The 27250-nt window shown below is 46.9% G+C and overlaps 2 protein-coding genes across 2 annotated transcripts in view; both read right to left on the minus strand.

The window, feature by feature from the left end:
- Positions 1 to 22714, minus strand: part of LOC309699097 (uncharacterized protein) — a gene marked incomplete at its 5' end in the record, with an annotated part of 58994 nt that extends 36280 nt beyond the window's left edge. Inside the window, 2 exons of the mRNA XM_082521951.1 lie at positions 19746 to 19809; positions 22633 to 22714. Of these exons, the coding sequence (XP_082378077.1) occupies positions 19746 to 19809; positions 22633 to 22714 (146 nt within the window). The remainder of the gene's footprint in view (positions 1 to 19745; positions 19810 to 22632) is intronic.
- A 2062-nt stretch (positions 22715 to 24776) lies between these two features.
- LOC309699098 (uncharacterized protein) lies at positions 24777 to 26058 on the minus strand (the record flags this gene model as incomplete). The annotated part of the gene is made up of 3 exons (XM_082521952.1): positions 24777 to 25687; positions 25796 to 25890; positions 26043 to 26058. The coding sequence occupies 3 exons, from the start codon at positions 26056 to 26058 to the stop codon at positions 25040 to 25042; spliced, it is 759 nt and encodes a 252-aa protein (XP_082378078.1). The 3' UTR covers positions 24777 to 25039.
- Between the last annotated feature and the right edge of the window lie 1192 nt (positions 26059 to 27250).

Consider the following 27250-nt stretch of genomic DNA (forward strand, 5'->3'; position numbering starts at 1 on the left):
GCAACTGTGGTTGTTGTTGGAGCAGTTGTAGTTGTTGTCGCTGCAACTGTGGTTGTTGTTGGAGCAGCAGTTGTGGTTGTTGTTGGAGCAGCTGTGGTTGTTGTCGCTGCAACTGTGGTTGTTGTTGGAGCAGCTGTAGTTGTTGTCGCTGCAACTGTGGTTGTTGTTGGAGGAGCTGTGGTTGTTGTTGGAGGAGCTGTGGTTGTTGTTGGAGCAGTTGTAGTTGTTGTCGCTGCAACTGTGGTTGTTGTTGGAGCAGCTGTAGTTGTTGTCGCTGCAGTTGTGGTTGTTGTTGGAGCAGCTGTGGTTGTTGTCGCTGCAACTGTGGTTGTTGTTTGAGCAGCTGTAGTTGTTGTCGCTGCAGTTGTGGTTGTTGTTGGAGAAGCTGTGGTTGTTGTTGGAGCATTCGGAGTTGTTGTCGCGGCAGCTGTGGTTGTTGTTGGAGGAGCTGTGGTTGTTGTTGGAGCAGCTGTAGTTGTTGTTGGAGCAGTTGTAGTTGTTGTTGGAGTTGTGGTTGTTGTTGGAGCAGCTGTGGTTGTTGTCGCTGCAACTGTGGTTGTTGTTGGAGCAGCTGTGGTTGTTGTCGCTGCAACTGTGGTTGTTGTTGGAGCAGCTGTAGTTGTTGTCGCTGCAGTTGTGGTTGTTGTTGGAGCAGCTGTGGTTGTTGTTGGAGCAGTTGTAGTTGTTGTCGCTGCAAATGTGGTTGTTGTTGGAGCAGCAGTTGTGGTTGTTGTTGGAGCAGCTGTGGTTGTTGTCGCTGCAACTGTGGTTGTTGTTGGAGCAGTTGTAGTTGTTGTCGCGGCAGCTGTGGTTGTTGTTGGAGCAGTTGTAGTTGTTGTCGCGGCAGCTGTGGTTGTTGTTGGAGGAGCTGTGGTTGTTGTTGGAGCAGCTGTAGTTGTTGTTGGAGCAGTTGTAGTTGTTGTCGCTGCAACTGTGGTTGTTGTTGGAGGAGCTGTGGTTGTTGTTGGAGCAGCTGTAGTTGTTGTTGGAGCAGTTGTAGTTGTTGTCGCTGCAACTGTGGTTGTTGTTGGAGCAACTGTGGTTGTTGTTGGAGCAGTTGTAGTTGTTGTCGCTGCAACTGTGTTTGTTGTTGGAGCAACTGTGGTTGTTGTTGGAGCAGCTGTAGTTGTTGTCGCTGCAGTTGTGGTTGTTGTTGGAGCAGCTGTGGTTGTTGTCGCTGCAACTGTGGTTGTTGTTGGAGCAGCTGTGGTTGTTGTTGGAGGAGCTGTGGTTGTTGTTGGAGCAGCTGTAGTTGTTGTCGCTGCAACTGTGGTTGTTGTTGGAGCAGCTGTAGTTGTTGTTGGAGCAGTTGTAGTTGTTGTCGCTGCAACTGTGGTTGTTGTTGGAGCAGCTGTAGTTGTTGTCGCTGCAGTTGTGGTTGTTGTTGGAGCAGCTGTGGTTGTTGTCGCTGCAACTGTGGTTGTTGTTGGAGCAGCTGTAGTTGTTGTCGCTGCAACTGTGGTTGTTGTTGGAGCAGCTGTAGTTGTTGTTGGAGCAGTTGTAGTTGTTGTCGCTGCAACTGTGGTTGTTGTTGGAGCAACTGTGGTTGTTGTTGGAGCAGTTGTAGTTGTTGTCGCTGCAACTGTGGTTGTTGTTGGAGCAACTGTGGTTGTTGTCGCCTCAGTTGTGGTTGTTGTTGGAGCAGCTGTGGTTGTTGTCGCTGCAACTGTGGTTGTTGTTGGAGCAGCTGTGGTTGTTGTTGGAGGAGCTGTGGTTGTTGTTGGAGCAGTTGTAGTTGTTGTCGCTGCAACTGTGGTTGTTGTTGGAGCAGCTGTAGTTGTTGTCGCTGCAGTTGTGGTTGTTGTTGGAGCAGCTGTGGTTGTTGTCGCTGCAACTGTGGTTGTTGTTGGAGCAGCTGTAGTTGTTGTCGCTGCAGTTGTGGTTGTTGTTGGAGCAGCTGTGGTTGTTGTCGCTGCAACTGTGGTTGTTGTTGGAGAAGCTGTGGTTGTTGTTGGAGCAGTTGTAGTTGTTGTCGCTGCAACTGTGGTTGTTGTTGGAGCAACTGTGGTTGTTGTTGGAGCAGCTGTGGTTGTTGTTGGAGGAGCTGTGGTTGTTGTTGGAGCAGCTGTAGTTGTTGTTGGAGCAGTTGTAGTTGTTGTCGCTGCAACTGTGGTTGTTGTTGGAGCAGCTGTGGTTGTTGTTGGAGGAGCTGTGGTTGTTGTTGGAGCAGCTGTAGTTGTTATTGGAGCAGTTGTAGTTGTTGTCGCGGCAGCTGTGGTTGTTGTTGGAGGAGCTGTGGTTGTTGTTGGAGCAGCTGTAGTTGTTGTTGGAGCAGTTGTAGTTGTTGTTGGAGCAACTGTGGTTGTTGTTGGAGCAACTGTGGTTGTTGTTGGAGCAGTTGTAGTTGTTGTCGCTGCAACTGTGGTTGTTGTCGCTGCAACTGTGGTTGTTGTTGGAGCAGCTGTGGTTGTTGTTGGAGGAGCTGTGGTTGTTGTTGGAGCAGCTGTAGTTGTTGTTGGAGCAGTTGTAGTTGTTGTCGCTGCAGTTGTGGTTGTTGTTGGAGCAGCTGTGGTTGTTGTCGCTGCAACTGTGGTTGTTGTTGGAGCAGCTGTAGTTGTTGTCGCTGCAGTTGTGGTTGTTGTTGGAGCAGCTGTGGTTGTTGTCGCTGCAACTGTGGTTGTTGTTGGTGAAGCTGTGGTTGTTGTTGGAGCAGTTGTAGTTGTTGTCGCTGCAACTGTGGTTGTTGTTGGAGCAGCTGTGGTTGTTGTTGGAGGAGCTGTGGTTGTTGTTGGAGCAGCTGTAGTTGTTGTTGGAGCAGTTGTAGTTGTTGTCGCTGCAACTGTGGTTGTTGTTGGAGCAACTGTGGTTGTTGTTGGAGCAGTTGTAGTTATTGTCGCTGCAACTGTGGTTGTTGTTGGAGCAACTGTGGTTGTTGTTGGAGCAGCTGTACTTGTTGTCGCTGCAGTTGTGGTTGTTGTTGGAGCAGCTGTGGTTGTTGTCGCTGCAACTGTGGTTGTTGTTGGAGCAGCTGTGGTTGTTGTCGGAGGAGCTGTGGTTGTTGTTGGAGCAGCTGTGGTTGTTGTTGGAACAGTTGTAGTTGTTGTCGCTGCAACTGTGGTTGTTGTTGGAGCAGCTGTAGAAGTTGTCGCTGCAGTTGTGGTTGTTGTTGGAGCAGCTGTGGTTGTTGTCGCTGCAACTGTGGTTGTTGTTGGAGCAGTTGTAGTTGTTGTCGCTGCAACTGTGGTTGTTGTTGGAGCAGCTGTGGTTGTTGTTGGAGCAGCTGTGGTTGTTGTTGGAGGAGCTGTGGTTGTTGTTGGAGCAGCTGTAGTTGTTGTTGGAGCAGTTGTAGTTGTTGTCGCTGCAACTGTGGTTGTTGTTGGAGCAGCTGTGGTTGTTGTTGGAGCAGTTGTAGTTGTTGTCGCTGCAACTGTGGTTGTTGTTGCAGCAGCTGTGGTTGTTGTTGGAGGAGCTGTGGTTGTTGTTGGAGCAGCTGTAGTTGTTGTTGGAGCAGCTGTAGTTGTTGTTGGAGCAGTTGTAGTTGTTGTCGCTGCAACTGTGGTTGTTGTTGGAGCAACTGTGGTTGTTGTTGGAGCAGTTGTAGTTATTGTCGCTGCAACTGTGGTTGTTGTTGGAGCAACTGTGGTTGTTGTTGGAGCAGCTGTAGTTGTTGTCGCTGCAAATGTGGTTGTTGTTGGAGCAGCTGTGGTTGTTCTTGGAGGAGCTGTGGTTGTTGTTGGAGCAGCTGTAGTTGTTGTTGGAGCAGTTGTAGTTGTTGTCGCTGCAACTGTGGTTGTTGTTGGAGCAGCTGTAGTTGTTGTCGCTGCAGTTGTGGTTGTTGTTGGAGCAGCTGTGGTTGTTGTCGCTGCAACTGTGGTTGTTGTTGGAGCAGCTGTGGTTGTTGTTGGAGCAGTTGTAGTTGTTGTCGCTGCAACTGTGGTTGTTGTTGGAGCAACTGTGGTTGTTGTTGGAGCAGCTGTGGTTGTTGTTGGAGGAGCTGTGGTTGTTGTTGGAGCAGCTGTAGTTGTTGTTGGAGCAGTTGTAGTTGTTGTCGCTGCAACTGTGGTTGTTGTTGGAGCAGCTGTGGTTGTTGTTGGAGGAGCTGTGGTTGTTGTTGGAGCAGCTGTAGTTGTTATTGGAGCAGTTGTAGTTGTTGTCGCGGCAGCTGTGGTTGTTGTTGGAGGAGCTGTGGTTGTTGTTGGAGCAGCTGTAGTTGTTGTTGGAGCAGTTGTAGTTGTTGTTGGAGCAACTGTGGTTGTTGTTGGAGCAACTGTGGTTGTTGTTGGAGCAGTTGTAGTTGTTGTCGCTGCAACTGTGGTTGTTGTCGCTGCAACTGTGGTTGTTGTTGGAGCAGCTGTTGTTGTTGTTGGAGGAGCTGTGGTTGTTGTTGGAGCAGCTGTAGTTGTTGTTGGAGGAGCTGTGGTTGTTGTCGCTGCAACTGTGGTTGTTGTTGGTGAAGCTGTGGTTGTTGTTGGAGCAGTTGTAGTTGTTGTCGCTGCAACTGTGGTTGTTGTTGGAGCAACTGTGGTTGTTGTTGGAGCAGCTGTGGTTGTTGTTGGAGGAGCTGTGGTTGTTGTTGGAGGAGCTGTGGTTGTTGTTGGAGCAGCTGTAGTTGTTGTTGGAGCAGTTGTAGTTGTTGTCGCTGCAACTGTGGTTGTTGTTGGAGCAACTGTGGTTGTTGTTGGAACAGTTGTAGTTGTTGTCGCTGCAACTGTGGTTGTTGTTGGAGCAGCTGTAGAAGTTGTCGCTGCAGTTGTGGTTGTTGTTGGAGCAGCTGTGGTTGTTGTCGCTGCAACTGTGGTTGTTGTTGGAGCAGTTGTAGTTGTTGTCGCTGCAACTGTGGTTGTTGTTGGAGCAGCTGTGGTTGTTGTTGGAGTAGCTGTGGTTGTTGTTGGAGGAGCTGTGGTTGTTGTTGGAGCAGCTGTAGTTGTTGTTGGAGCAGTTGTAGTTGTTGTCGCTGCAACTGTGGTTGTTGTTGGAGCAGCTGTGGTTGTTGTTGGAGCAGTTGTAGTTGTTGTCGCTGCAACTGTGGTTGTTGTTGGAGCAGCTGTAGTTGTTGTCGCTGCAGTTGTGGTTGTTGTTGGAGCAGCTGTGGTTGTTGTCGCTGCAACTGTGGTTGTTGTTGGAGCAGCTGTGGTTGTTGTTGGAGGAGCTGTGGTTGTTGTTGGAGCAGCTGTAGTTGTTGTTGGAGCAGTTGTAGTTGTTGTCGCTGCAACTGTGGTTGTTGTTGGAGCAGCTGTGGTTGTTGTTGGAGGAGCTGTGGTTGTTGTTGGAGCAGCTGTAGTTGTTGTTGGAGCAGTTGTAGTTGTTGTCGCTGCAACTGTGGTTGTTGTTGGAGCAACTGTGGTTGTTGTTGGAGCAGTTGTAGTTATTGTCGCTGCAACTGTGGTTGTTGTTGGAGCAACTGTGGTTGTTGTTGGAGCAGCTGTAGTTGTTGTCGCTGCAGTTGTGGTTGTTGTTGGAGCAGCTGTGGTTGTTGTCGCTGCAACTGTGGTTGTTGTTGGAGCAGCTGTGGTTGTTGTTGGAGGAGCTGTGGTTGTTGTTGGAGCAGCTGTAGTTGTTGTTGGAGCAGTTGTAGTTGTTGTCGCTGCAACTGTGGTTGTTGTTGGAGCAGCTGTAGTTGTTGTCGCTGCAGTTGTGGTTGTTGTTGGAGCAGCTGTGGTTGTTGTCGCTGCAACTGTGGTTGTTGTTGGAGCAGCTGTGGTTGTTGTTGGAGGAGCTGTGGTTGTTGTTGGAGCAGCTGTAGTTGTTGTTGGAGCAGTTGTAGTTGTTGTCGCTGCAACTGTGGTTGTTGTTGGAGCAGCTGTGGTTGTTGTTGGAGGAGCTGTGGTTGTTGTTGGAGCAGCTGTAGTTGTTGTTGGAGCAGTTGTAGTTGTTGTCGCTGCAACTGTGGTTGTTGTTGGAGCAGTTGTAGTTGTTGTTGGAGCAGTTGTAGTTGTTGTCGCGGCAGCTGTGGTTGTTGTTGGAGGAGCTGTGGTTGTTGTTGGAGCAGCTGTAGTTGTTGTTGGAGCAACTGTGGTTGTTGTTGGAGCAACTGTCGTTGTTGTTGGAGCAGTTGTAGTTGTTGTCGCTGCAACTGTGGTTGTTGTTGGAGCAGCTGTGGTTGTTGTTGGAGCAGCTGTGGTTGTTGTTGGAGGAGCTGTGGTTGTTGTTGGAGCAGCTGTAGTTGTTGTTGGAGCAGTTGTAGTTGTTGTCGCTGCAACTGTGGTTGTTGTTGGAGCAGCTGTGGTTGTTGTTGGAGCAGTTGTAGTTGTTGTCGATGCAACTGTGGTTGTTGTTGGAGCAGCTGTGGTTGTTGTTGGAGGAGCTGTGGTTGTTGTTGGAGCAGCTGTAGTTGTTGTTGGAGCAGCTGTAGTTTTTGTTGGAGCAGTTGTAGTTGTTGTCGCTGCAACTGTGGTTGTTGTTGGAGCAGCTGTAGTTGTTGTTGGAGCAGCTGTAGTTGTTGTTGGAGCAGTTGTAGTTGTTGTCGCTGCAACTGTGGTTGTTGTTGGAGCAACTGTGGTTGTTGTTGGAGCAGTTGTAGTTATTGTCGCTGCAACTGTGGTTGTTGTTGGAGCAACGGTGGTTGTTGTTGGAGCAGCTGTAGTTGTTGTCGCTGCAGTTGTGGTTGTTGTTGGAGCAGCTGTGGTTGTTGTCGCTGCAACTGTGGTTGTTGTTGGAGCAGCTGTGGTTGTTGTTGGAGGAGCTGTGGTTGTTGTTGGAGCAGCTGTAGTTGTTGTTGGAGCAGTTGTAGTTGTTGTCGCTGCAACTGTGGTTGTTGTTGGAGCAGCTGTAGTTGTTGTCGCTGCAGTTGTGGTTGTTGTTGGAGCAGCTGTGGTTGTTGTCGCTGCAACTGTGGTTGTTGTTGGAGCAGCTGTGGTTGTTGTTGGAGGAGCTGTGGTTGTTGTTGGAGCAGCTGTGGTTGTTGTTGGAGCAGTTGTAGTTGTTGTCGCTGCAACTGTGGTTGTTGTTGGAGCAGCTGTGGTTGTTGTTGGAGCAGTTGTAGTTGTTGTCGCTGCAACTGTGGTTGTTGTTGGAGCAGCTGTGGTTGTTGTTGGAGGAGCTGTGGTTGTTGTTGGAGCAGCTGTAGTTGTTGTTGGAGCAGTTGTAGTTGTTGTCGCTGCAACTGTGGTTGTTGTTGGAGCAGTTGTAGTTGTTGTTGGAGCAGACGTAGTTGTTGTCGCGGCAGCTGTGGTTGTTGTTGGAGGAGCTGTGGTTGTTGTTGGAGCAGCTGTAGTTGTTGTTGGAGCAACTGTGGTTGTTGTTGGAGCAACTGTCGTTGTTGTTGGAGCAGTTGTAGTTGTTGTCGCTGCAACTGTGGTTGTTGTCGCTGCAACTGTGGTTGTTGTCGCTGCAACTGTGGTTGTTGTTGGAGCAGCTGTGGTTGTTGTTGGAGGAGCTGTGGTTGTTGTTGGAGCAGCTGTAGTTGTTGTTGGAGCAGTTGTAGTTGTTGTCGCTGCAACTGTGGTTGTTGTTGGAGCAGCTGTAGTTGTTGTTGGAGCAGTTGTAGTTGTTGTCGCTGCAACTGTGGTTGTTGTTGGAGCAACTGTGGTTGTTGTTGGAGCAGTTGTAGTTGTTGTCGCTGCAACTGTGGTTGTTGTCGCTGCAACTGTGGTTGTTGTTGGAGGAGCTGTGGTTGTTGTTGGAGCAGCTGTAGTTGTTGTTGGAGCAGTTGTAGTTGTTGTCGCTGCAACTGTGGTTGTTGTTGGAGCAGCTGTAGTTGTTGTCGCTGCAGTTGTGGTTGTTGTTGGAGCAACTGTGGTTGTTGTCGCTGCAACTGTGGTTGTTGTTGGAGCAGCTGTAGTTGTTGTCGCTGCAACTGTGGTTGTTGTTGGAGCAGCTGTAGTTGTTGTTGGAGCAGTTGTAGTTGTTGTCGCTGCAACTGTGGTTGTTGTTGGAGCAACTGTGGTTGTTGTTGGAGCAGTTGTAGTTGTTGTCGCTGCAACTGTGGTTGTTGTTGGAGCAACTGTGTTTGTTGTCGCTGCAGTTGTGGTTGTTGTTGGAGCAGCTGTGGTTGTTGTCGCTGCAACTGTGGTTGTTGTTGGAGCAGCTGTGGTTGTTGTTGGAGGAGCTGTGGTTGTTGTTGGAGCAGTTGTAGTTGTTGTCGCTGCAACTGTGGTTGTTGTTGGAGCAGCTGTAGTTGTTGTCGCTGCAGTTGTGGTTGTTGTTGGAGCAGCTGTGGTTGTTGTCGCTGCAACTGTGGTTGTTGTTGGAGCAGCTGTAGTTGTTGTCGCTGCAGTTGTGGTTGTTGTTGGAGCAGCTGTGGTTGTTGTCGCTGCAACTGTGGTTGTTGTTGGAGAAGCTGTGGTTGTTGTTGGAGGAGCTGTGGTTGTTGTTGGAGCAGCTGTGGTTGTTGTTGGAGCAGCTGTAGTTGTTGTTGGAGCAGTTGTAGTTGTTGTCGCTGCAACTGTGGTTGTTGTTGGAGCAACTGTGGTTGTTGTTGGAGCAGTTGTAGTTATTGTCGCTGCAACTGTGGTTGTTGTTGGAGCAACTGTGGTTGTTGTTGGAGCAGCTGTAGTTGTTGTCGCTGCAGTTGTGGTTGTTGTTGGAGCAGCTGTGGTTGTTGTCGCTGCAACTGTGGTTGTTGTTGGAGCAGCTGTGGTTGTTGTTGGAGGAGCTGTGGTTGTTGTTGGAGCAGCTGTAGTTGTTGTTGGAGCAGTTGTAGTTGTTGTCGCTGCAACTGTGGTTGTTGTTGGAGCAGCTGTAGTTGTTGTCGCTGCAGTTGTGGTTGTTGTTGGAGCAGCTGTGGTTGTTGTCGCTGCAACTGTGGTTGTTGTTGGAGCAGCTGTGGTTGTTGTTGGAGGAGCTGTGGTTGTTGTTGGAGCAGCTGTAGTTGTTGTTGGAGCAGTTGTAGTTGTTGTCGCTGCAACTGTGGTTGTTGTTGGAGCAGCTGTGGTTGTTGTTGGAGGAGCTGTGGTTGTTGTTGGAGCAGCTGTGGTTGTTGTTGGAGCAGTTGTAGTTGTTGTCGCTGCAACTGTGGTTGTTGTTGGAGCAGCTGTGGTTGTTGTTGGAGGAGCTGTGGTTGTTGTTGGAGCAGCTGTAGTTGTTGTTGGAGCAGCTGTAGTTTTTGTTGGAGCAGTTGTAGTTGTTGTCGCTGCAACTGTGGTTGTTGTTGGAGCAGCTGTAGTTGTTGTTGGAGCAGCTGTAGTTGTTGTTGGAGCAGTTGTAGTTGTTGTCGCTGCAACTGTGGTTGTTGTTGGAGCAACTGTGGTTGTTGTTGGAGCAGTTGTAGTTATTGTCGCTGCAACTGTGGTTGTTGTTGGAGCAACGGTGGTTGTTGTTGGAGCAGCTGTAGTTGTTGTCGCTGCAGTTGTGGTTGTTGTTGGAGCAGTTGTGGTTGTTGTCGCTGCAACTGTGGTTGTTGTTGGAGCAGCTGTGGTTGTTGTTGGAGGAGCTGTGGTTGTTGTTGGAGCAGCTGTAGTTGTTGTTGGAGCAGTTGTAGTTGTTGTCGCTGCAACTGTGGTTGTTGTTGGAGCAGCTGTAGTTGTTGTCGCTGCAGTTGTGGTTGTTGTTGGAGCAGCTGTGGTTGTTGTCGCTGCAACTGTGGTTGTTGTTGGAGCAGCTGTGGTTGTTGTTGGAGGAGCTGTGGTTGTTGTTGGAGCAGCTGTAGTTGTTGTTGGAGCAGTTGTAGTTGTTGTCGCTGCAACTGTGGTTGTTGTTGGAGCAGCTGTGGTTGTTGTTGGAGCAGTTGTAGTTGTTGTCGCTGCAACTGTGGTTGTTGTTGGAGCAGCTGTGGTTGTTGTTGGAGGAGCTGTGGTTGTTGTTGGAGCAGCTGTAGTTGTTGTTGGAGCAGTTGTAGTTGTTGTCGCTGCAACTGTGGTTGTTGTTGGAGCAGTTGTAGTTGTTGTTGGAGCAGATGTAGTTGTTGTCACGGCAGCTGTGGTTGTTGTTGGAGGAGCTGTGGTTGTTGTTGGAGCAGCTGTAGTTGTTGTTGGAGCAACTGTGGTTGTTGTTGGAGCAACTGTCGTTGTTGTTGGAGCAGTTGTAGTTGTTGTCGCTGCAACTGTGGTTGTTGTCGCTGCAACTGTGGTTGTTGTCGCTGCAACTGTGGTTGTTGTTGGAGCAGCTGTGGTTGTTGTTGGAGGAGCTGTGGTTGTTGTTGGAGCAGCTGTAGTTGTTGTTGGAGCAGTTGTAGTTGTTGTCGCTGCAACTGTGGTTGTTGTTGGAGCAGCTGTAGTTGTTGTTGGAGCAGTTGTAGTTGTTGTCGCTGCAACTGTGGTTGTTGTTGGAGCAACTGTGGTTGTTGTTGGAGCAGTTGTAGTTGTTGTCGCTGCAACTGTGGTTGTTGTCGCTGCAACTGTGGTTGTTGTTGGAGGAGCTGTGGTTGTTGTTGGAGCAGCTGTAGTTGTTGTTGGAGCAGTTGTAGTTGTTGTCGCTGCAACTGTGGTTGTTGTTGGAGCAGCTGTAGTTGTTGTCGCTGCAGTTGTGGTTGTTGTTGGAGCAACTGTGGTTGTTGTCGCTGCAACTGTGGTTGTTGTTGGAGCAGCTGTAGTTGTTGTCGCTGCAACTGTGGTTGTTGTTGGAGCAGCTGTAGTTGTTGTTGGAGCAGTTGTAGTTGTTGTCGCTGCAACTGTGGTTGTTGTTGGAGCAACTGTGGTTGTTGTTGGAGCAGTTGTAGTTGTTGTCGCTGCAACTGTGGTTGTTGTTGGAGCAACTGTGTTTGTTGTCGCTGCAGTTGTGGTTGTTGTTGGAGCAGCTGTGGTTGTTGTCGCTGCAACTGTGGTTGTTGTTGGAGCAGCTGTGGTTGTTGTTGGAGGAGCTGTGGTTGTTGTTGGAGCAGTTGTAGTTGTTGTCGCTGCAACTGTGGTTGTTGTTGGAGCAGCTGTAGTTGTTGTCGCTGCAGTTGTGGTTGTTGTTGGAGCAACTGTGGTTGTTGTCGCTGCAACTGTGGTTGTTGTTGGAGCAGCTGTAGTTGTTGTCGCTGCAACTGTGGTTGTTGTTGGAGCAGCTGTAGTTGTTGTTGGAGCAGTTGTAGTTGTTGTCGCTGCAACTGTGGTTGTTGTTGGAGCAACTGTGGTTGTTGTTGGAGCAGTTGTAGTTGTTGTCGCTGCAACTGTGGTTGTTGTTGGAGCAACTGTGTTTGTTGTCGCTGCAGTTGTGGTTGTTGTTGGAGCAGCTGTGGTTGTTGTCGCTGCAACTGTGGTTGTTGTTGGAGCAGCTGTGGTTGTTGTTGGAGGAGCTGTGGTTGTTGTTGGAGCAGTTGTAGTTGTTGTCGCTGCAACTGTGGTTGTTGTTGGAGCAGCTGTAGTTGTTGTCGCTGCAGTTGTGGTTGTTGTTGGAGCAGCTGTGGTTGTTGTCGCTGCAACTGTGGTTGTTGTTGGAGCAGCTGTAGTTGTTGTCGCTGCAGTTGTGGTTGTTGTTGGAGCAGCTGTGGTTGTTGTCGCTGCAACTGTGGTTGTTGTTGGAGAAGCTGTGGTTGTTGTTGGAGCAGCTGTGGTTGTTGTTGGAGGAGCTGTGGTTGTTGTTGGAGCAGCTGTAGTTGTTGTTGGAGCAGTTGTAGTTGTTGTCGCTGCAACTGTGGTTGTTGTTGGAGCAACTGTGGTTGTTGTTGGAGCAGTTGTAGTTATTGTCGCTGCAACTGTGGTTGTTGTTGGAGCAACTGTGGTTGTTGTTGGAGCAGCTGTAGTTGTTGTCGCTGCAGTTGTGGTTGTTGTTGGAGCAGCTGTGGTTGTTGTCGCTGCAACTGTGGTTGTTGTTGGAGCAGCTGTGGTTGTTGTTGGAGGAGCTGTGGTTGTTGTTGGAGCAGCTGTAGTTGTTGTTGGAGCAGTTGTAGTTGTTGTCGCTGCAACTGTGGTTGTTGTTGGAGCAGCTGTAGTTGTTGTCGCTGCAGTTGTGGTTGTTGTTGGAGCAGCTGTGGTTGTTGTCGCTGCAACTGTGGTTGTTGTTGGAGCAGCTGTGGTTGTTGTTGGAGGAGCTGTGGTTGTTGTTGGAGCAGCTGTAGTTGTTGTTGGAGCAGTTGTAGTTGTTGTCGCTGCAACTGTGGTTGTTGTTGGAGCAGCTGTGGTTGTTGTTGGAGCAGTTGTAGTTGTTGTCGCTGCAACTGTGGTTGTTGTTGGAGCAGCTGTGGTTGTTGTTGGAGGACCTGTGGTTGTTGTTGGAGCAGCTGTAGTTGTTGTTGGGGCAGTTGTAGTTGTTGTCGCTGCAACTGTGGTTGTTGTTGGAGCAGTTGTAGTTGTTGTTGGAGCAGCTGTGGTTGTTGTCGCTGCAACTGTGGTTGTTGTTGGAGCAGCTGTGGTTGTTGTTGGAGGAGCTGTGGTTGTTGTTGGAGCAGTTGTAGTTGTTGTCGCTGCAACTGTGGTTGTTGTTGGAGCAACTGTGGTTGTTGTTGGAGCAGCTGTAGTTGTTGTCGCTGCAGTTGTGGTTGTTGTTGGAGCAGCTGTGGTTGTTGTCGCTGCAACTGTGGTTGTTGTTGGAGCAGCTGTGGTTGTTGTTGGAGGAGCTGTGGTTGTTGTTGGAGCAGCTGTAGTTGTTGTTGGAGCAGTTGTAGTTGTTGTCGCTGCAACTGTGGTTGTTGTTGGAGCAGCTGTAGTTGTTGTCGCTGCAGTTGTGGTTGTTGTTGGAGCAGCTGTGGTTGTTGTCGCTGCAACTGTGGTTGTTGTTGGAGCAGCTGTGGTTGTTGTTGGAGGAGCTGTGGTTGTTGTTGGAGCAGCTGTAGTTGTTGTTGGAGCAACTGTGGTTGTTGTTGGAGCAACTGTCGTTGTTGTTGGAGCAGTTGTAGTTGTTGTCGCTGCAACTGTGGTTGTTGTCGCTGCAACTGTGGTTGTTGTTGGAGCAGCTGTGGTTGTTGTTGGAGGAGCTGTGGTTGTTGTTGGAGCAGCTGTAGTTGTTGTTGGAGCAGTTGTAGTTGTTGTCGCTGCAACTGTGGTTGTTGTTTGAGCAGCTGTAGTTGTTGTTGGAGCAATTGTAGTTGTTGTCGCTGCAGTTGTGGTTGTTGTTGGAGCAACTGTGGTTGTTGTTGGAGCAGTTGTAGTTGTTGTCGCTGCAACTGTGGTTGTTGTCGCTGCAACTGTGGTTGTTGTTGGAGGAGCTGTGGTTGTTGTTGGAGCAGCTGTAGTTGTTGTTGGAGCAGTTGTAGTTGTTGTCGCTGCAACTGTGGTTGTTGTTGGAGCAGCTGTAGTTGTTGTCGCTGCAGTTGTGGTTGTTGTTGGAGCAGCTGTGGTTGTTGTCGCTGCAACTGTGGTTGTTGTTGGAGCAGCTGTAGTTGTTGTTGGAGCAGTTGTAGTTGTTGTCGCTGCAACTGTGGTTGTTGTTGGAGCAACTGTGGTTGTTGTTGGAGCAGTTGTAGTTGTTGTCGCTGCAACTGTGGTTGTTGTTGGAGCAACTGTGTTTGTTGTCGCTGCAGTTGTGGTTGTTGTTGGAGCAGCTGTGGTTGTTGTCGCTGCAACTGTGGTTGTTGTTGGAGCAGCTGTGGTTGTTGTTGGAGGAGCTGTGGTTGTTGTTGGAGCAGTTGTAGTTGTTGTCGCTGCAACTGTGGTTGTTGTTGGAGCAGCTGTAGTTGTTGTCGCTGCAGTTGTGGTTGTTGTTGGAGCAGCTGTGGTTGTTGTCGCTGCAACTGTGGTTGTTGTTGGAGCAGCTGTAGTTGTTGTCGCTGCAGTTGTGGTTGTTGTTGGAGCAGCTGTGGTTGTTGTCGCTGCAACTGTGGTTGTTGTTGGAGAAGCTGTGGTTGTTGTTGGAGCAGTTGTAGTTGTTGTCGCTGCAACTGTGGTTGTTGTTGGAGCAACTGTGGTTGTTGTTGGAGCAGCTGTGGTTGTTGTTGGAGGAGCTGTGGTTGTTGTTGGAGCAGCTGTAGTTGTTGTTGGAGCAGTTGTAGTTGTTGTCGCTGCAACTGTGGTTGTTGTTGGAGCAGCTGTGGTTGTTGTTGGAGGAGCTGTGGTTGTTGTTGGAGCAGCTGTAGTTGTTGTTGGAGCAGTTGTAGTTGTTGTCGCGGCAGCTGTGGTTGTTGTTGGAGGAGCTGTGGTTGTTGTTGGAGCAGCTGTAGTTGTTGTTGGAGCAGTTGTAGTTGTTGTTGGAGCAACTGTGGTTGTTGTTGGAGCAACTGTGGTTGTTGTTGGAGCAGTTGTAGTTGTTGTCGCTGCAACTGTGGTTGTTGTCGCTGCAACTGTGGTTGTTGTTGGAGCAGCTGTGGTTGTTGTTGGAGCAGCTGTAGTTGTTGTTGGAGCAGTTGTAGTTGTTGTCGCTGCAACTGTGGTTGTTGTTGGTGAAGCTGTGGTTGTTGTTGGAGCAGTTGTAGTTGTTGTCGCTGCAACTGTGGTTGTTGTTGGAGCAACTGTGGTTGTTGTTGGAGCAGCTGTGGTTGTTGTCGCTGCAACTGTGGTTGTTGTTGGTGAAGCTGTGGTTGTTGTTGGAGCAGTTGTAGTTGTTGTCGCTGCAACTGTGGTTGTTGTTGGAGCAACTGTGGTTGTTGTTGGAGCAGCTGTGGTTGTTGTTGGAGCAGCTGTGGTTGTTGTCGCTGCAACTGTGGTTGTTGTTGGAGAAGCTGTGGTTGTTGTTGGAGCAGTTGTAGTTGTTGTCGCTGCAACTGTGGTTGTTGTTGGAGCAACTGTGGTTGTTGTTGGAGCAGCTGTGGTTGTTGTTGGAGGAGCTGTGGTTGTTGTTGGAGCAGCTGTAGTTGTTGTTGGAGCAGTTGTAGTTGTTGTCGCTGCAACTGTGGTTGTTGTTGGAGCAACTGTGGTTGTTGTTGGAGCAGTTGTAGTTGTTGTCGCTGCAACTGTGGTTGTTGTTGGAGCAACTGTGGTTGTTGTTGGAGCAGCTGTAGTTGTTGTCGCTGCAGTTGTGGTTGTTGTTGGAGCAGCTGTGGTTGTTGTCGCTGCAACTGTGGTTGTTGTTGGAGCAGCTGTAGTTCTTGTCGCTGCAGTTGTGGTTGTTGTTGGAGCAGCTGTGGTTGTTGTCGCTGCAACTGTGGTTGTTGTTGGAGAAGCTGTGGTTGTTGTTGGAGCAGTTGTAGTTGTTGTTGGAGGACCTGTGGTTGTTGTTGGAGCAGCTGTAGTTGTTGTTGGGGCAGTTGTAGTTGTTGTCGCTGCAACTGTGGTTGTTGTTGGAGCAGTTGTAGTTGTTGTTGGAGCAGCTGTGGTTGTTGTCGCTGCAACTGTGGTTGTTGTTGGAGCAGCTGTGGTTGTTGTTGGAGGAGCTGTGGTTGTTGTTGGAGCAGTTGTAGTTGTTGTCGCTGCAACTGTGGTTGTTGTTGGAGCAACTGTGGTTGTTGTTGGAGCAGCTGTAGTTGTTGTCGCTGCAGTTGTGGTTGTTGTTGGAGCAGCTGTGGTTGTTGTCGCTGCAACTGTGGTTGTTGTTGGAGCAGCTGTGGTTGTTGTTGGAGGAGCTGTGGTTGTTGTTGGAGCAGCTGTAGTTGTTGTTGGAGCAGTTGTAGTTGTTGTCGCTGCAACTGTGGTTGTTGTTGGAGCAGCTGTAGTTGTTGTCGCTGCAGTTGTGGTTGTTGTTGGAGCAGCTGTGGTTGTTGTCGCTGCAACTGTGGTTGTTGTTGGAGCAGCTGTGGTTGTTGTTGGAGGAGCTGTGGTTGTTGTTGGAGCAGCTGTAGTTGTTGTTGGAGCAACTGTGGTTGTTGTTGGAGCAACTGTCGTTGTTGTTGGAGCAGTTGTAGTTGTTGTCGCTGCAACTGTGGTTGTTGTCGCTGCAACTGTGGTTGTTGTTGGAGCAGCTGTGGTTGTTGTTGGAGGAGCTGTGGTTGTTGTTGGAGCAGCTGTAGTTGTTGTTGGAGCAGTTGTAGTTGTTGTCGCTGCAACTGTGGTTGTTGTTTGAGCAGCTGTAGTTGTTGTTGGAGCAATTGTAGTTGTTGTCGCTGCAGTTGTGGTTGTTGTTGGAGCAACTGTGGTTGTTGTTGGAGCAGTTGTAGTTGTTGTCGCTGCAACTGTGGTTGTTGTCGCTGCAACTGTGGTTGTTGTTGGAGGAGCTGTGGTTGTTGTTGGAGCAGCTGTAGTTGTTGTTGGAGCAGTTGTAGTTGTTGTCGCTGCAACTGTGGTTGTTGTTGGAGCAGCTGTAGTTGTTGTCGCTGCAGTTGTGGTTGTTGTTGGAGCAGCTGTGGTTGTTGTCGCTGCAACTGTGGTTGTTGTTGGAGCAGCTGTAGTTGTTGTTGGAGCAGTTGTAGTTGTTGTCGCTGCAACTGTGGTTGTTGTTGGAGCAACTGTGGTTGTTGTTGGAGCAGTTGTAGTTGTTGTCGCTGCAACTGTGGTTGTTGTTGGAGCAACTGTGTTTGTTGTCGCTGCAGTTGTGGTTGTTGTTGGAGCAGCTGTGGTTGTTGTCGCTGCAACTGTGGTTGTTGTTGGAGCAGCTGTGGTTGTTGTTGGAGGAGCTGTGGTTGTTGTTGGAGCAGTTGTAGTTGTTGTCGCTGCAACTGTGGTTGTTGTTGGAGCAGCTGTAGTTGTTGTCGCTGCAGTTGTGGTTGTTGTTGGAGCAGCTGTGGTTGTTGTCGCTGCAACTGTGGTTGTTGTTGGAGCAGCTGTAGTTGTTGTCGCTGCAGTTGTGGTTGTTGTTGGAGCAGCTGTGGTTGTTGTCGCTGCAACTGTGGTTGTTGTTGGAGAAGCTGTGGTTGTTGTTGGAGCAGTTGTAGTTGTTGTCGCTGCAACTGTGGTTGTTGTTGGAGCAACTGTGGTTGTTGTTGGAGCAGCTGTGGTTGTTGTTGGAGGAGCTGTGGTTGTTGTTGGAGCAGCTGTAGTTGTTGTTGGAGCAGTTGTAGTTGTTGTCGCTGCAACTGTGGTTGTTGTTGGAGCAGCTGTGGTTGTTGTTGGAGGAGCTGTGGTTGTTGTTGGAGCAGCTGTAGTTGTTGTTGGAGCAGTTGTAGTTGTTGTCGCGGCAGCTGTGGTTGTTGTTGGAGGAGCTGTGGTTGTTGTTGGAGCAGCTGTAGTTGTTGTTGGAGCAGTTGTAGTTGTTGTTGGAGCAACTGTGGTTGTTGTTGGAGCAACTGTGGTTGTTGTTGGAGCAGTTGTAGTTGTTGTCGCTGCAACTGTGGTTGTTGTCGCTGCAACTGTGGTTGTTGTTGGAGCAGCTGTGGTTGTTGTTGGAGCAGCTGTAGTTGTTGTTGGAGCAGTTGTAGTTGTTGTCGCTGCAACTGTGGTTGTTGTTGGTGAAGCTGTGGTTGTTGTTGGAGCAGTTGTAGTTGTTGTCGCTGCAACTGTGGTTGTTGTTGGAGCAACTGTGGTTGTTGTTGGAGCAGCTGTGGTTGTTGTCGCTGCAACTGTGGTTGTTGTTGGTGAAGCTGTGGTTGTTGTTGGAGCAGTTGTAGTTGTTGTCGCTGCAACTGTGGTTGTTGTTGGAGCAACTGTGGTTGTTGTTGGAGCAGCTGTGGTTGTTGTTGGAGCAGCTGTGGTTGTTGTCGCTGCAACTGTGGTTGTTGTTGGAGAAGCTGTGGTTGTTGTTGGAGCAGTTGTAGTTGTTGTCGCTGCAACTGTGGTTGTTGTTGGAGCAACTGTGGTTGTTGTTGGAGCAGCTGTGGTTGTTGTTGGAGGAGCTGTGGTTGTTGTTGGAGCAGCTGTAGTTGTTGTTGGAGCAGTTGTAGTTGTTGTCGCTGCAACTGTGGTTGTTGTTGGAGCAACTGTGGTTGTTGTTGGAGCAGTTGTAGTTGTTGTCGCTGCAACTGTGGTTGTTGTTGGAGCAACTGTGGTTGTTGTTGGAGCAGCTGTAGTTGTTGTCGCTGCAGTTGTGGTTGTTGTTGGAGCAGCTGTGGTTGTTGTCGCTGCAACTGTGGTTGTTGTTGGAGCAGCTGTAGTTCTTGTCGCTGCAGTTGTGGTTGTTGTTGGAGCAGCTGTGGTTGTTGTCGCTGCAACTGTGGTTGTTGTTGGAGAAGCTGTGGTTGTTGTTGGAGCAGTTGTAGTTGTTGTCGCTGCAACTGTGGTTGTTGTTGGAGAAGCTGTGGTTGTTGTTGGAACAGTTGTAGTTGTTGTCGCTGCAACTGTGGTTGTTGTTGGAGCAACTGTGGTTGTTGTTGGAGCAGCTGTGGTTGTTGTTGGAGGAGCTGTGGTTGTTGTTGGAGCAGCTGTAGTTGTTGTTGGAGCATTTGTAGTTGTTGTCGCTGCAACTGTGGTTGTTGTTGGAGCAGCTGTAGTTGTTATCGCTGCAACTGTGGTTGTTGTTGGAGCAACTGTGGTTGTTGTTGGAGCAGCTGTAGTTGTTGTCGCTGCAGTTGTGGTTGTTGTTGGAGCAGCTGTGGTTGTTGTCGCTGCAACTGTGGTTGTTGTCGCTGCAACTGTGGTTGTTGTTGGAGCAGCTGTGGTTGTTGTTGGAGGAGCTGTGGTTGTTGTTGGAGCAGCTGTAGTTGTTGTTGGAGCAGTTGTAGTTGTTGTCGCGGCAGCTGTGGTTGTTGTTGGAGGAGCTGTGGTTGTTGTTGGAGCAGCTGTAGTTGTTGTTGGAGCAGTTGTAGTTGTTGTTGGAGCAACTGTGGTTGTTGTTGGAGCAGCTGTGGTTGTTGTTGGAGCAGTTGTAGTTGTTGTCGCTGCAACTGTGGTTGTTGTTGGAGCAGCTGTGGTTGTTGTTGGAGGAGCTGTATTTGTTGTTGGAGCAGTTGTAGTTGTTGTCGCTGCAACTGTGGTTGTTGTTGGAGCAGCTGTGGTTGTTGTTGGAGCAACTGTGGTTGTTGTTGGAGCAGCTGTAGTTGTTGTCGCTGCAGTTGTGGTTGTTGTTGGAGCAGCTGTGGTTGTTGTCGCTGCAACTGTGGTTGTTGTTGGAGAAGCTGTGGTTGTTGTTGGAGCAGTTGTAGTTGTTGTCGCTGCATCTGTGGATGTTGTTGGAGCAACTGTGGTTGTTGTTGGAGCAGCTGTGGTTGTTGTTGGAGGAGCTGTGGTTGTTGTTGGAGCAGCTGTAGTTGTTGTTGGAGCAGTTGTAGTTGTTGTCGCTGCAACTGTGGTTGTTGTTGGAGCAACTGTGGTTGTTGTTGGAGCAGCTGTGGTTGTTGTTGGAGGAGCTGTGGTTGTTGTTGGAGCAGCTGTAGTTGTTGTTGGAGCAGTTGTAGTTGTTGTCGCTGCAACTGTGGTTGTTGTTGGAGCAACTGTGGTTGTTGTTGGAGCAGCTGTAGTTGTTGTCGCTGCAGTTGTGGTTGTTGTTGGAGCAGCTGTGGTTGTTGTCGCTGCAACTGTGGTTGTTGTTGGAGCAGCTGTGGTTGTTGTTGGAGGAGCTGTGGTTGTTGTTGGAGCAGCTGTAGTTGTTGTCGCTGCAGTTGTGGTTGTTGTTGGAGCAGCTGTGGTTGTTGTCGCTGCAACTGTAGTTGTTGTTGGAGCAGCTGTAGTTGTTGTCGCTGCAGTTGTGGTTGTTGTTGGAGCAGTTGTAGTTGTTGTCGCTGCAACTGTGGTTGTTGTTGGAGCAACTGTGGTTGTTGTTGGAGCAGCTGTGGTTGTTGTTGGAGGAGCTGTGGTTGTTGTTGGAGCAGCTGTAGTTGTTGTTGGAGCAGTTGTAGTTGTTGTCGCTGCAACTGTGGTTGTTGTTGGAGCAGCTGTAGTTGTTGTCGCTGCAGTTGTGGTTGTTGTTGGAGCAGCTGTGGTTGTTGTCGCTGCAACTGTGGTTGTTGTTGGAGCAACTGTGGTTGTTGTTGGAGCAGTTGTAGTTGTTGTCGCTGCAACTGTGGTTGTTGTTGGAGCAACTGTGGTTGTTGTTGGAGCAGCTGTGGTTGTTGTTGGAGCAGCTGTGGTTGTTGTCCCTGTAGCTGTGGTTGTTGTTGGAACAGCTGTAGTTGTTGTTGGAACAGCTGTGGTTGTTGTCGCTGCAGATGTGGTTTTTTTCGTTGCGTTGCAGCAGGCTGTGTAGAGAATCTTACGTCATTTTCATATTTCATCACATTAACCACATCTTTATGAATAGGAAATTCTCTGACAAATTATTTTTTTTCCTACCAACAACAAGAACGATGACAAACATCTTGGCGATCATGGTGATGCTGATTTTCTGCTCCTGTCTCTGAAAATAAAAATTCACTGGGGTTATTATGATTTAAAGAAAGCATTATTCCTACAATTGCCTTAATTAAGCTTTCTAAAGTTATCTTGAAAAGAAGTTTGAGATCTAAAACCCATAATATAAAAAAGTTCCTATTCAATTACATAATTTAAAATATAGATTCTTTTTTCTATAGTACTGTCTTTGTGATAGTCCACATCTCTCAACGAGGTGCTTGTACACATGTAGTTTGAAGCAAAAGCAACAAGAAGAAATTAAGAAATCATGAAGGAAAGGCTCTGACTATCATGACCTCATTGTTCCTGACTGTAAATCAGAGCAAAAGTCACCACTTCATGTTTATAGTGTTAATCAACTCCAATATTGACATATAATCACTCACCCATTAAATCTATCTATCTATCTATCTATCTATCTATCTATCTATCTATCTATCTATCTATCTACCTACCTACCTACCTACCTACCTACCTACCTACCTACCTACCTGTGTATGTGTGTGAATGTGTCATATATTATTTATCAAGGGTAATAGCAAAAAACAAAACAAAAACAGAAGCATAAAAAAACTTCAGAACTTTAAGATAAACACAACCCAACACAACAAATTGCTGCCTAAATTACACCATATGTTGCCAAAAGATCATTTCCAGAAATAAATCTATCAATTCATCTTAAATTCACATGTAGATGTCAGATATATATTTAATATTAGGGTTACTTACATAGTATTTCTTTGCTTGTAAGTCGTCCACTGCAGTGAAAGAAAGTGATGTTCTCTGACTTCATCTCCTCTTTTTATAATCAGCCAACATGAACCTGAGGACAAATATGTGCAGGTGGAGTAATGGTAGTTATCGTCATGGTTTAAGGTGTGTGCACTAAACTTTTATTTACCTGCATCTCTCTCCTATTGTCCTCCTGAAACAGTCATCACTTTAATTTTAGCACTTACACACACACAGACACACACACACATATTTGTGACATGTTTTGACGTGAGCTTCGACATTTTCTCTGTGTGACTATGACTACATTTATGTGATTGTATCTTTATGGCTACATTAGGACTCTATGTGGTCCATAAAAGATGACCATTTTGGATAATAAAATCTGACAGAAGAAAACAAATATTCGGTGATTAGTTTTGGATTAACTAAATCTCACAACTGGCTGACTAGATTTAGACGGAGAATCAACATTTACAGGTTGGTGGTGCTCGGTGGGCAGTCAGCGTCCACATCAAAATAACTCTGATTTCTCTCTTTTTTGTCTTTTCTTTTACACACATTCTAAATATTACTGGTTCATTTACTTGAAATGAAGAAGTTTTCATCAATGGAAATAAGAAGTCAGTTTTAAAGGCATTCTTGCGAGTTGGGAGCTTGCTTTCATTTTCTTCTTGCAACACTTAATGCAGGAAGTCATTCCTCAGTTATCAGAGACACAAGGTGAGACCCGACTAAAAGACACTTACACACTTGTGCTGTAATAAATTGAATATAGCCACCGAGTACCGCTGGCCATGATTAAAAATGCAGGTTTAATGCATTTCAGCATTATGTTCACTTTTCAGACCTGACTGGGTTCATCTTTTGCACCTTCAAATCTTCAAATATACACAGGTATCAAAAAGTGAGAGTAAAGGATGCTTACAGTCTTTAAAGGTGTAAACTTTTATTTCTTTGAGCCTAAAACAACACCAGTGTGAATCAGTCACTTTATGTAAATAGTTTATTTGTAAAGACTTTAGATATACACATCCTTCATTGATCGCACGAGGGTTTATTTTTTTCTGTAACAGCAGCATGATAAAGAGTAAAAAAAGTGCAGCTGCAATAAACCACATATTATCAACACAGTTAAAATAATAGTACCACAGATGCCCAGTAAGTGTCTTATACTGTAACACAGGTCAGGGATTTATATATATATATATATATATACACAACATATTTCTGCTTTGTTGAACTTGTTTTATGAATCTTGCTGATCTGGTGCAACTCTGGAAATTAACTGATGCAGATTTGTTCATTAATTTATTCTGAAGTTATTCCAACACATGGATTTTCTTTTAGTTCTTTGGAGATATGCATATGAACAGCAGCACACACAGCAGTTTATAAAATATAGCTGAGCAGGTTTGATCCCGGCCTTTCTCTGTCGCACAATCAGTCATAAAAGGTGTGGTTATTGAAGCTGCTTCTAGTTGCATAAACTTGCAGCCACATCTCATAGTTTAGTCTCCTGTGCGTTAACAGATGTTGAGAATTAACATTCATTGTTTCTGTACTGAGGTCCAAAAACAGCTTAAAGCATTTCCCAGAATGTACTTGAGATGGTTGAGCCTTCACTGAGGAATGCCACATATCCGTCAAACAGGAGACAACACGTCACACGAAAACCTGTCCTGTGTGACCTTCAGTTCTGTGATGATGCATTTCTATGTTGTGATACAACATGATGTAGGAAAATGGAGATTCTGTTAGGCAACAACACAACAAAACTAATATCACAACACACACGTATGTACATTGTGAACTGGAAAAAGTCCCTAGATCTTCAACTGAGGCATCTACAACACAAATAATAACACGTCTTGACCCACATCCGGTCTGTCTCTGGGGCTCCTGAGTGCCCGTTGGGCCACAAGGGGGTGAGGGAGGATGGGGTGCAGTTGATACAGTTTGGGTGGATGTTTGCAGTGACTTATCTCAAACTTACACCAGCCTGGGATCTGTGTGTAGTCTTGGGAAGTCCAACAGGTAGCCAGGGAGTGCTCCACTCTCCCTGTGGTAGGATTTAGGAAATAGGGGAGCTTACTAGCGCTCTCTTTCTGAGGGTAGTCCTCTACCTCCTGGCCATCCCATGCCTTCTCCTCTCGAGGCTTCCTGTGACAACACATTATTCACACAGGCAGGGTCTTGGGGGGGGGGGGGGGGTTGCCTTTATATGGCACCTTACAGCATATATAACTTGTATACAAATGTATATAGCTGTGTGTCTTTTATCTTTTATTCTAAAGTAATTTTAATGTAAAGAATCTACATACTGCTAATGGAGAGATGCCAAACTGCCTTTCATTGTTGTTGTAACAGTGACAATAAAGATCTATCTCTTCTATCTGATTTTATCTTAGCTGGCTGTGCTGTGCGGCCATTTGTTGCTCCTTTTTAATTACGCTATAGCCATTACATCTCTTGACATAGCAACATACACGTAGGATCTTGGGGGCAGGTGCGTTACCCAGGATAGGCGGGGATATTGTCCCTGCTGCTCGCTGCTGGTTGTTGTTTCATTTGTTATTTAAGATATCTCAGGGATAAAATGTGTTGTCAAACTTCTGTGCACTAACAGAAAGGAGAGTTTCACTGGTCTGGCCCACATAGACTCAAAATGAGGTGAGTGTGTTTGGAGATGTAAAATGAGTTTGACCTCGCTGCCGTAAACCCAACAACAAGTCAATGTTTGGGTCAAGTGTAATTTTGGTGGTGTTTTCACTATAGTCAAACCTTGTATTCTAATGAACTGCTAGAGACTGAATTGGAGTAGCATGATCTTTGGTGACTTCTTGATGTTAATGCTCAGAGCTTTTCAGTTTTCATGAAAAGTCTTGATTCTTTGCTGGTAGCATTAAATAAGCAACAGGCGATGTACGTGAGATTTCTGTTGTGGATTTCAAAGGACACACAACTACATGACATATCAGACGATGTCTTCCCGGGACAGGAAGTGACCACCAGCCTACTTCAACTGCAGCACACTTCAACGTGCGCTGATGTGCAAGTTCCCCATCATCACTGCTGGCAGCTTTAATTTATTTTACTTTTCAAATGAACTCTATCTTACGTGACTTTAATCTTCAGGACAGGTCGTCATGTTGAGCCTTGTATTGTCTGTGTGACATTGTGAACACACCTCACACACTAGAACAGCCGTTATTAAATCCATATATAAAGACTGAATGGATGCTGGAGTGGATACTAATTGTCATGGTTCTGGGTCAGTTTTGACACAGTATTTTGAGATGTTTTGGTTTGATTTTGTATTATGGATTATTTTCTGATTCTCTTGTTGTGCTTTGTTGATTATTATTACAATTCTATGTTTCAGGTCATTCTGGTTGAGGGGTCAGTTCTTAGGTTCAGTTTCGATGCCCTCATTTTTCTGCATGTTTAGTTCAGTGTCTAGTCTGCGTCTTTGTGTTGTTATTTCCTGTTTCCTGTTTTATTGTGAAGGTCCGTGTTTTATGTGAGTGTATTCAGTTTTGCCTCCCTTGTCTCATCTCGTCAATTACTTCCAGCTGTGTTCCCCACCTGTGTGTAATCTCCTTGTGTTCTTCTGTGTGTATTTAAGTCATGTCTTCTTATGTTGTAGTCGCTGGTCTGTCTGTGAATCTACCGTGTTTCATCCACGTGTTCTCCCTGCTGTCTACCGTCATATGCCTCTGCTCAACCTCCTCCATGTTCGTGTTCATGTCTAGTAGTTTAGTTTTCCCAGTTCAGATTATCTTTAGTTCCGTTTGCCGTTTTCCACTTGTGTTTTATTTTTTACAATAAACGTCCTTCGCACCTCCACGAGTGCCTACAATTGGATCCTCCTTTATTTTTCTCCACACGGCTCATCCCATTTGCCGTGACAGTATTGACCCGCCAGGTTATGGATCCAGCGGCATTCGCCCCACAGAAGGAGCTTCGGGAGCTCATAATCGACTCTGCTTCAAGGTTGAAATTTCCCACTCGTGGGACTAATAAAGGCATCTCATCTCGTCTCATCTCATCTTCCAAATACTGCAGGGTCTTTAATTTACAACAGGAAACATGATGAAATAACTATTGTGATTTGCAGAAATATAAACAAAGCTGAATATAACTCAGTATTAACACTGACTATTGTAGAGAAATGATTATTATGAGAAATTATTCTCATCTTTAAAAAGTCAGGAGACACTTATTAATCAGTGCAAAAAGACTTTATTTATGATAAGCTCAGTGTTGAGATTGTAGACATCACTATATTTTTAATATCAGTCCTCTGATCACACAAGTTTGGAACACACAAACATCAGGAAAACATTTAACAACTTCTCTCTGATAGATATAAATAAATAAATAAAACCATAATAAATAAGAATAAATATATGATTAAACATTTGGTTACTTAAACATTTCAAATGGTCACAGGTACTTCAGTTTGTTGCTTCATTTGGAGGATGTGAACTTAAGAAATGTTAAAAACATGATCTGAGTACATGTGACGACAGAGCCAGAACTACTGTAAGGAAGCTGATGTTGTTGAGAATAGCAGAGGAGGTGGTTGTTGCTGTCGCTGCAGTTATGGTTGTTGAAGCAGCTGTAGTTGTTGTCGCGGCAGTTTTGGTTGTTGTTGGAACAGTTGTGGTTGTTGTTGCTGGTGTTGTTGTTGTTGTTGCTGCGGTTGTGGTTGTTGTTGAAGCAGCTGCAGTTGTTGTCGCGGCAGTTGTGGTTATTGTCGGAACAGCTGTAGTTGTTGTCGCTGCAGTTGTGATTGTTGTTGGAGCAGCTGTGGTTGTTGTTGCTGCAGTTGTGATTGTTGTTGGAGCAGCTGTGGTTGTTGTCGCTGCAGTTGTGATTGTTGTTGGAGCAGCTGTAGTTGTTGTTGCTGCAGTTGTGATTGTTGTTGGAGCAGCTGTGGTTGTTGTTGCTGCAGTTGTGATTGTTGTTGGAGCAGCTGTGGTTGTTGTCGCTGCAGTTGTGATTGTTGTTGGAGCAGCTGTAGTTGTTGCCGCTGCAGTTGTGATTGTTGTTGGAGCAGCTGTGGTTGTTGTCGCTGCAGTTGTGGTTGTTGTTGGAACAGCTGTGGTTGTTGTCACTGCAGTTGTGATTGTTGTTGGAACAGCTGTGGTTGTTGTCACTGCAGTTGTGATTGTTGTTGGAACAGCTGTGGTTGTTGGAACAGCTGTGGTTGTTGTCACTGCAGATGTGGTTGTTGTCGCTGCAACTGTGGTTGTTGTTGGAGCAGCTGTAGTTGTTCGAGCAGATGTGGTTGTTGTCGGTGCAGTTGTGGTTGTTGTTGGAGCAGCTGTGGTTGTTGTCCTTGCAGCTGTGGTTGTGATTGATGGCCCTAATCACGACCTTTTGACCTCCCACCCCTCCCCCCCGGAAGCGTGTAATGAGCGTGACGAATCGCATCCGGAGAAGGGGGGTGGGAAACCCCCCGCGTGACGAATCGCATCCTGAGAAGGGGGGGTGAACCCCGGAAGCGCGCCATCTGTTGCTAACCGTGTCGAATCGCATCCTGAGAAGGGGGGTGAACCCCGGAAGCGCGTCATCTGTTGTTGGGAAAAAAAAAAGTTTTTAGAGGGAGGGGGGAAACCTCCGGAAGCGCGTCATCTGTTGTTGGGAAAAAAAGTTTTTAGAGGGAGGGGGAAACCTCCGGAAGCGCGCCATCTGTTGGAGGGGAATAAAAAAGCAGAGAGGTGGAGTCCGTCACAATTTCTAAGGCACAGACACAAGATGGATTTCCTTCTGCAGCCCAGCAGCATTCCTGTGTCCGATGAGATCTGCTCTCCCAAAGAAGAAGGCTTTGAATATGACATATTCAAATACAACATATTTACTATGGAAGGCCTCGATCCGGACCTTATGACCCTACCGGAAATACTCCGGAAGTGTCTAGTCATTTTCAGACCTGTTGCGTCATGTTCCCTAAGCACAGCGGTGATGCAGCAGATGATTCTGTGATGTATAGAGAGACAGAGCGGATGTAATTTTACTTTCTTAAGCTGCACTGGCGTTTGTAATGGAAATAAAGAGTGACTTCCTGTAGAGATTTCAATAGTATTTTATTTTCCTATAATACAGACGCTGTTAAAAAACCTTTAAGATACACCATAGCTTGTGATGAAAAGAAGAACTTTCTATCCGCTTGTAACCTACAGGCTGCCTATGTGTAAAAACGAATAACTATCCCTTAGTGAATACTACTTTTCCTTTTGAGAGTCCTTTTTACAAGAGACTGAAAAAACAAACCATAATTGCCGCGACAGGCGATCTTGTTTCACACACACACACACACCGCGGGCCAAGGAGGAGTTTTTTTTCTTCAATACTTTAACAATAAGTTTTCTCAATAGATAGAAAATGATGACGCTGAGGAGTCAACATCCGATATTATCATTGCTTGTAACCCGGTAAATAATTTCGTACATCTCCCCATAAAACAAGTCTTAGCGGGGAAAAAAGCTCATATTCGAATAAGTTTATTAAAGCACCCCCCTCTGTGGGAAAGAGTCAACCATGAGGCGAGTTTTGTCAACAGCAATTGTCCATTTGGTAAAACAAATATCCGTCTCAAAGTCGTATTTTACCGTTGCAGAATGCGGAAAACAGACGGCGTTCGCAAGAAGGCACACACACACACACACACCCACCCCGCGGGCCAAGGAGGAGTTTTTTTTTCA

This window comes from Aulonocara stuartgranti (genome assembly GCF_965226115.1).
Source record: "Aulonocara stuartgranti genome assembly, chromosome: 22".
In the NCBI taxonomy this organism is placed as follows: Eukaryota; Metazoa; Chordata; class Actinopteri; order Cichliformes; family Cichlidae; genus Aulonocara; species Aulonocara stuartgranti.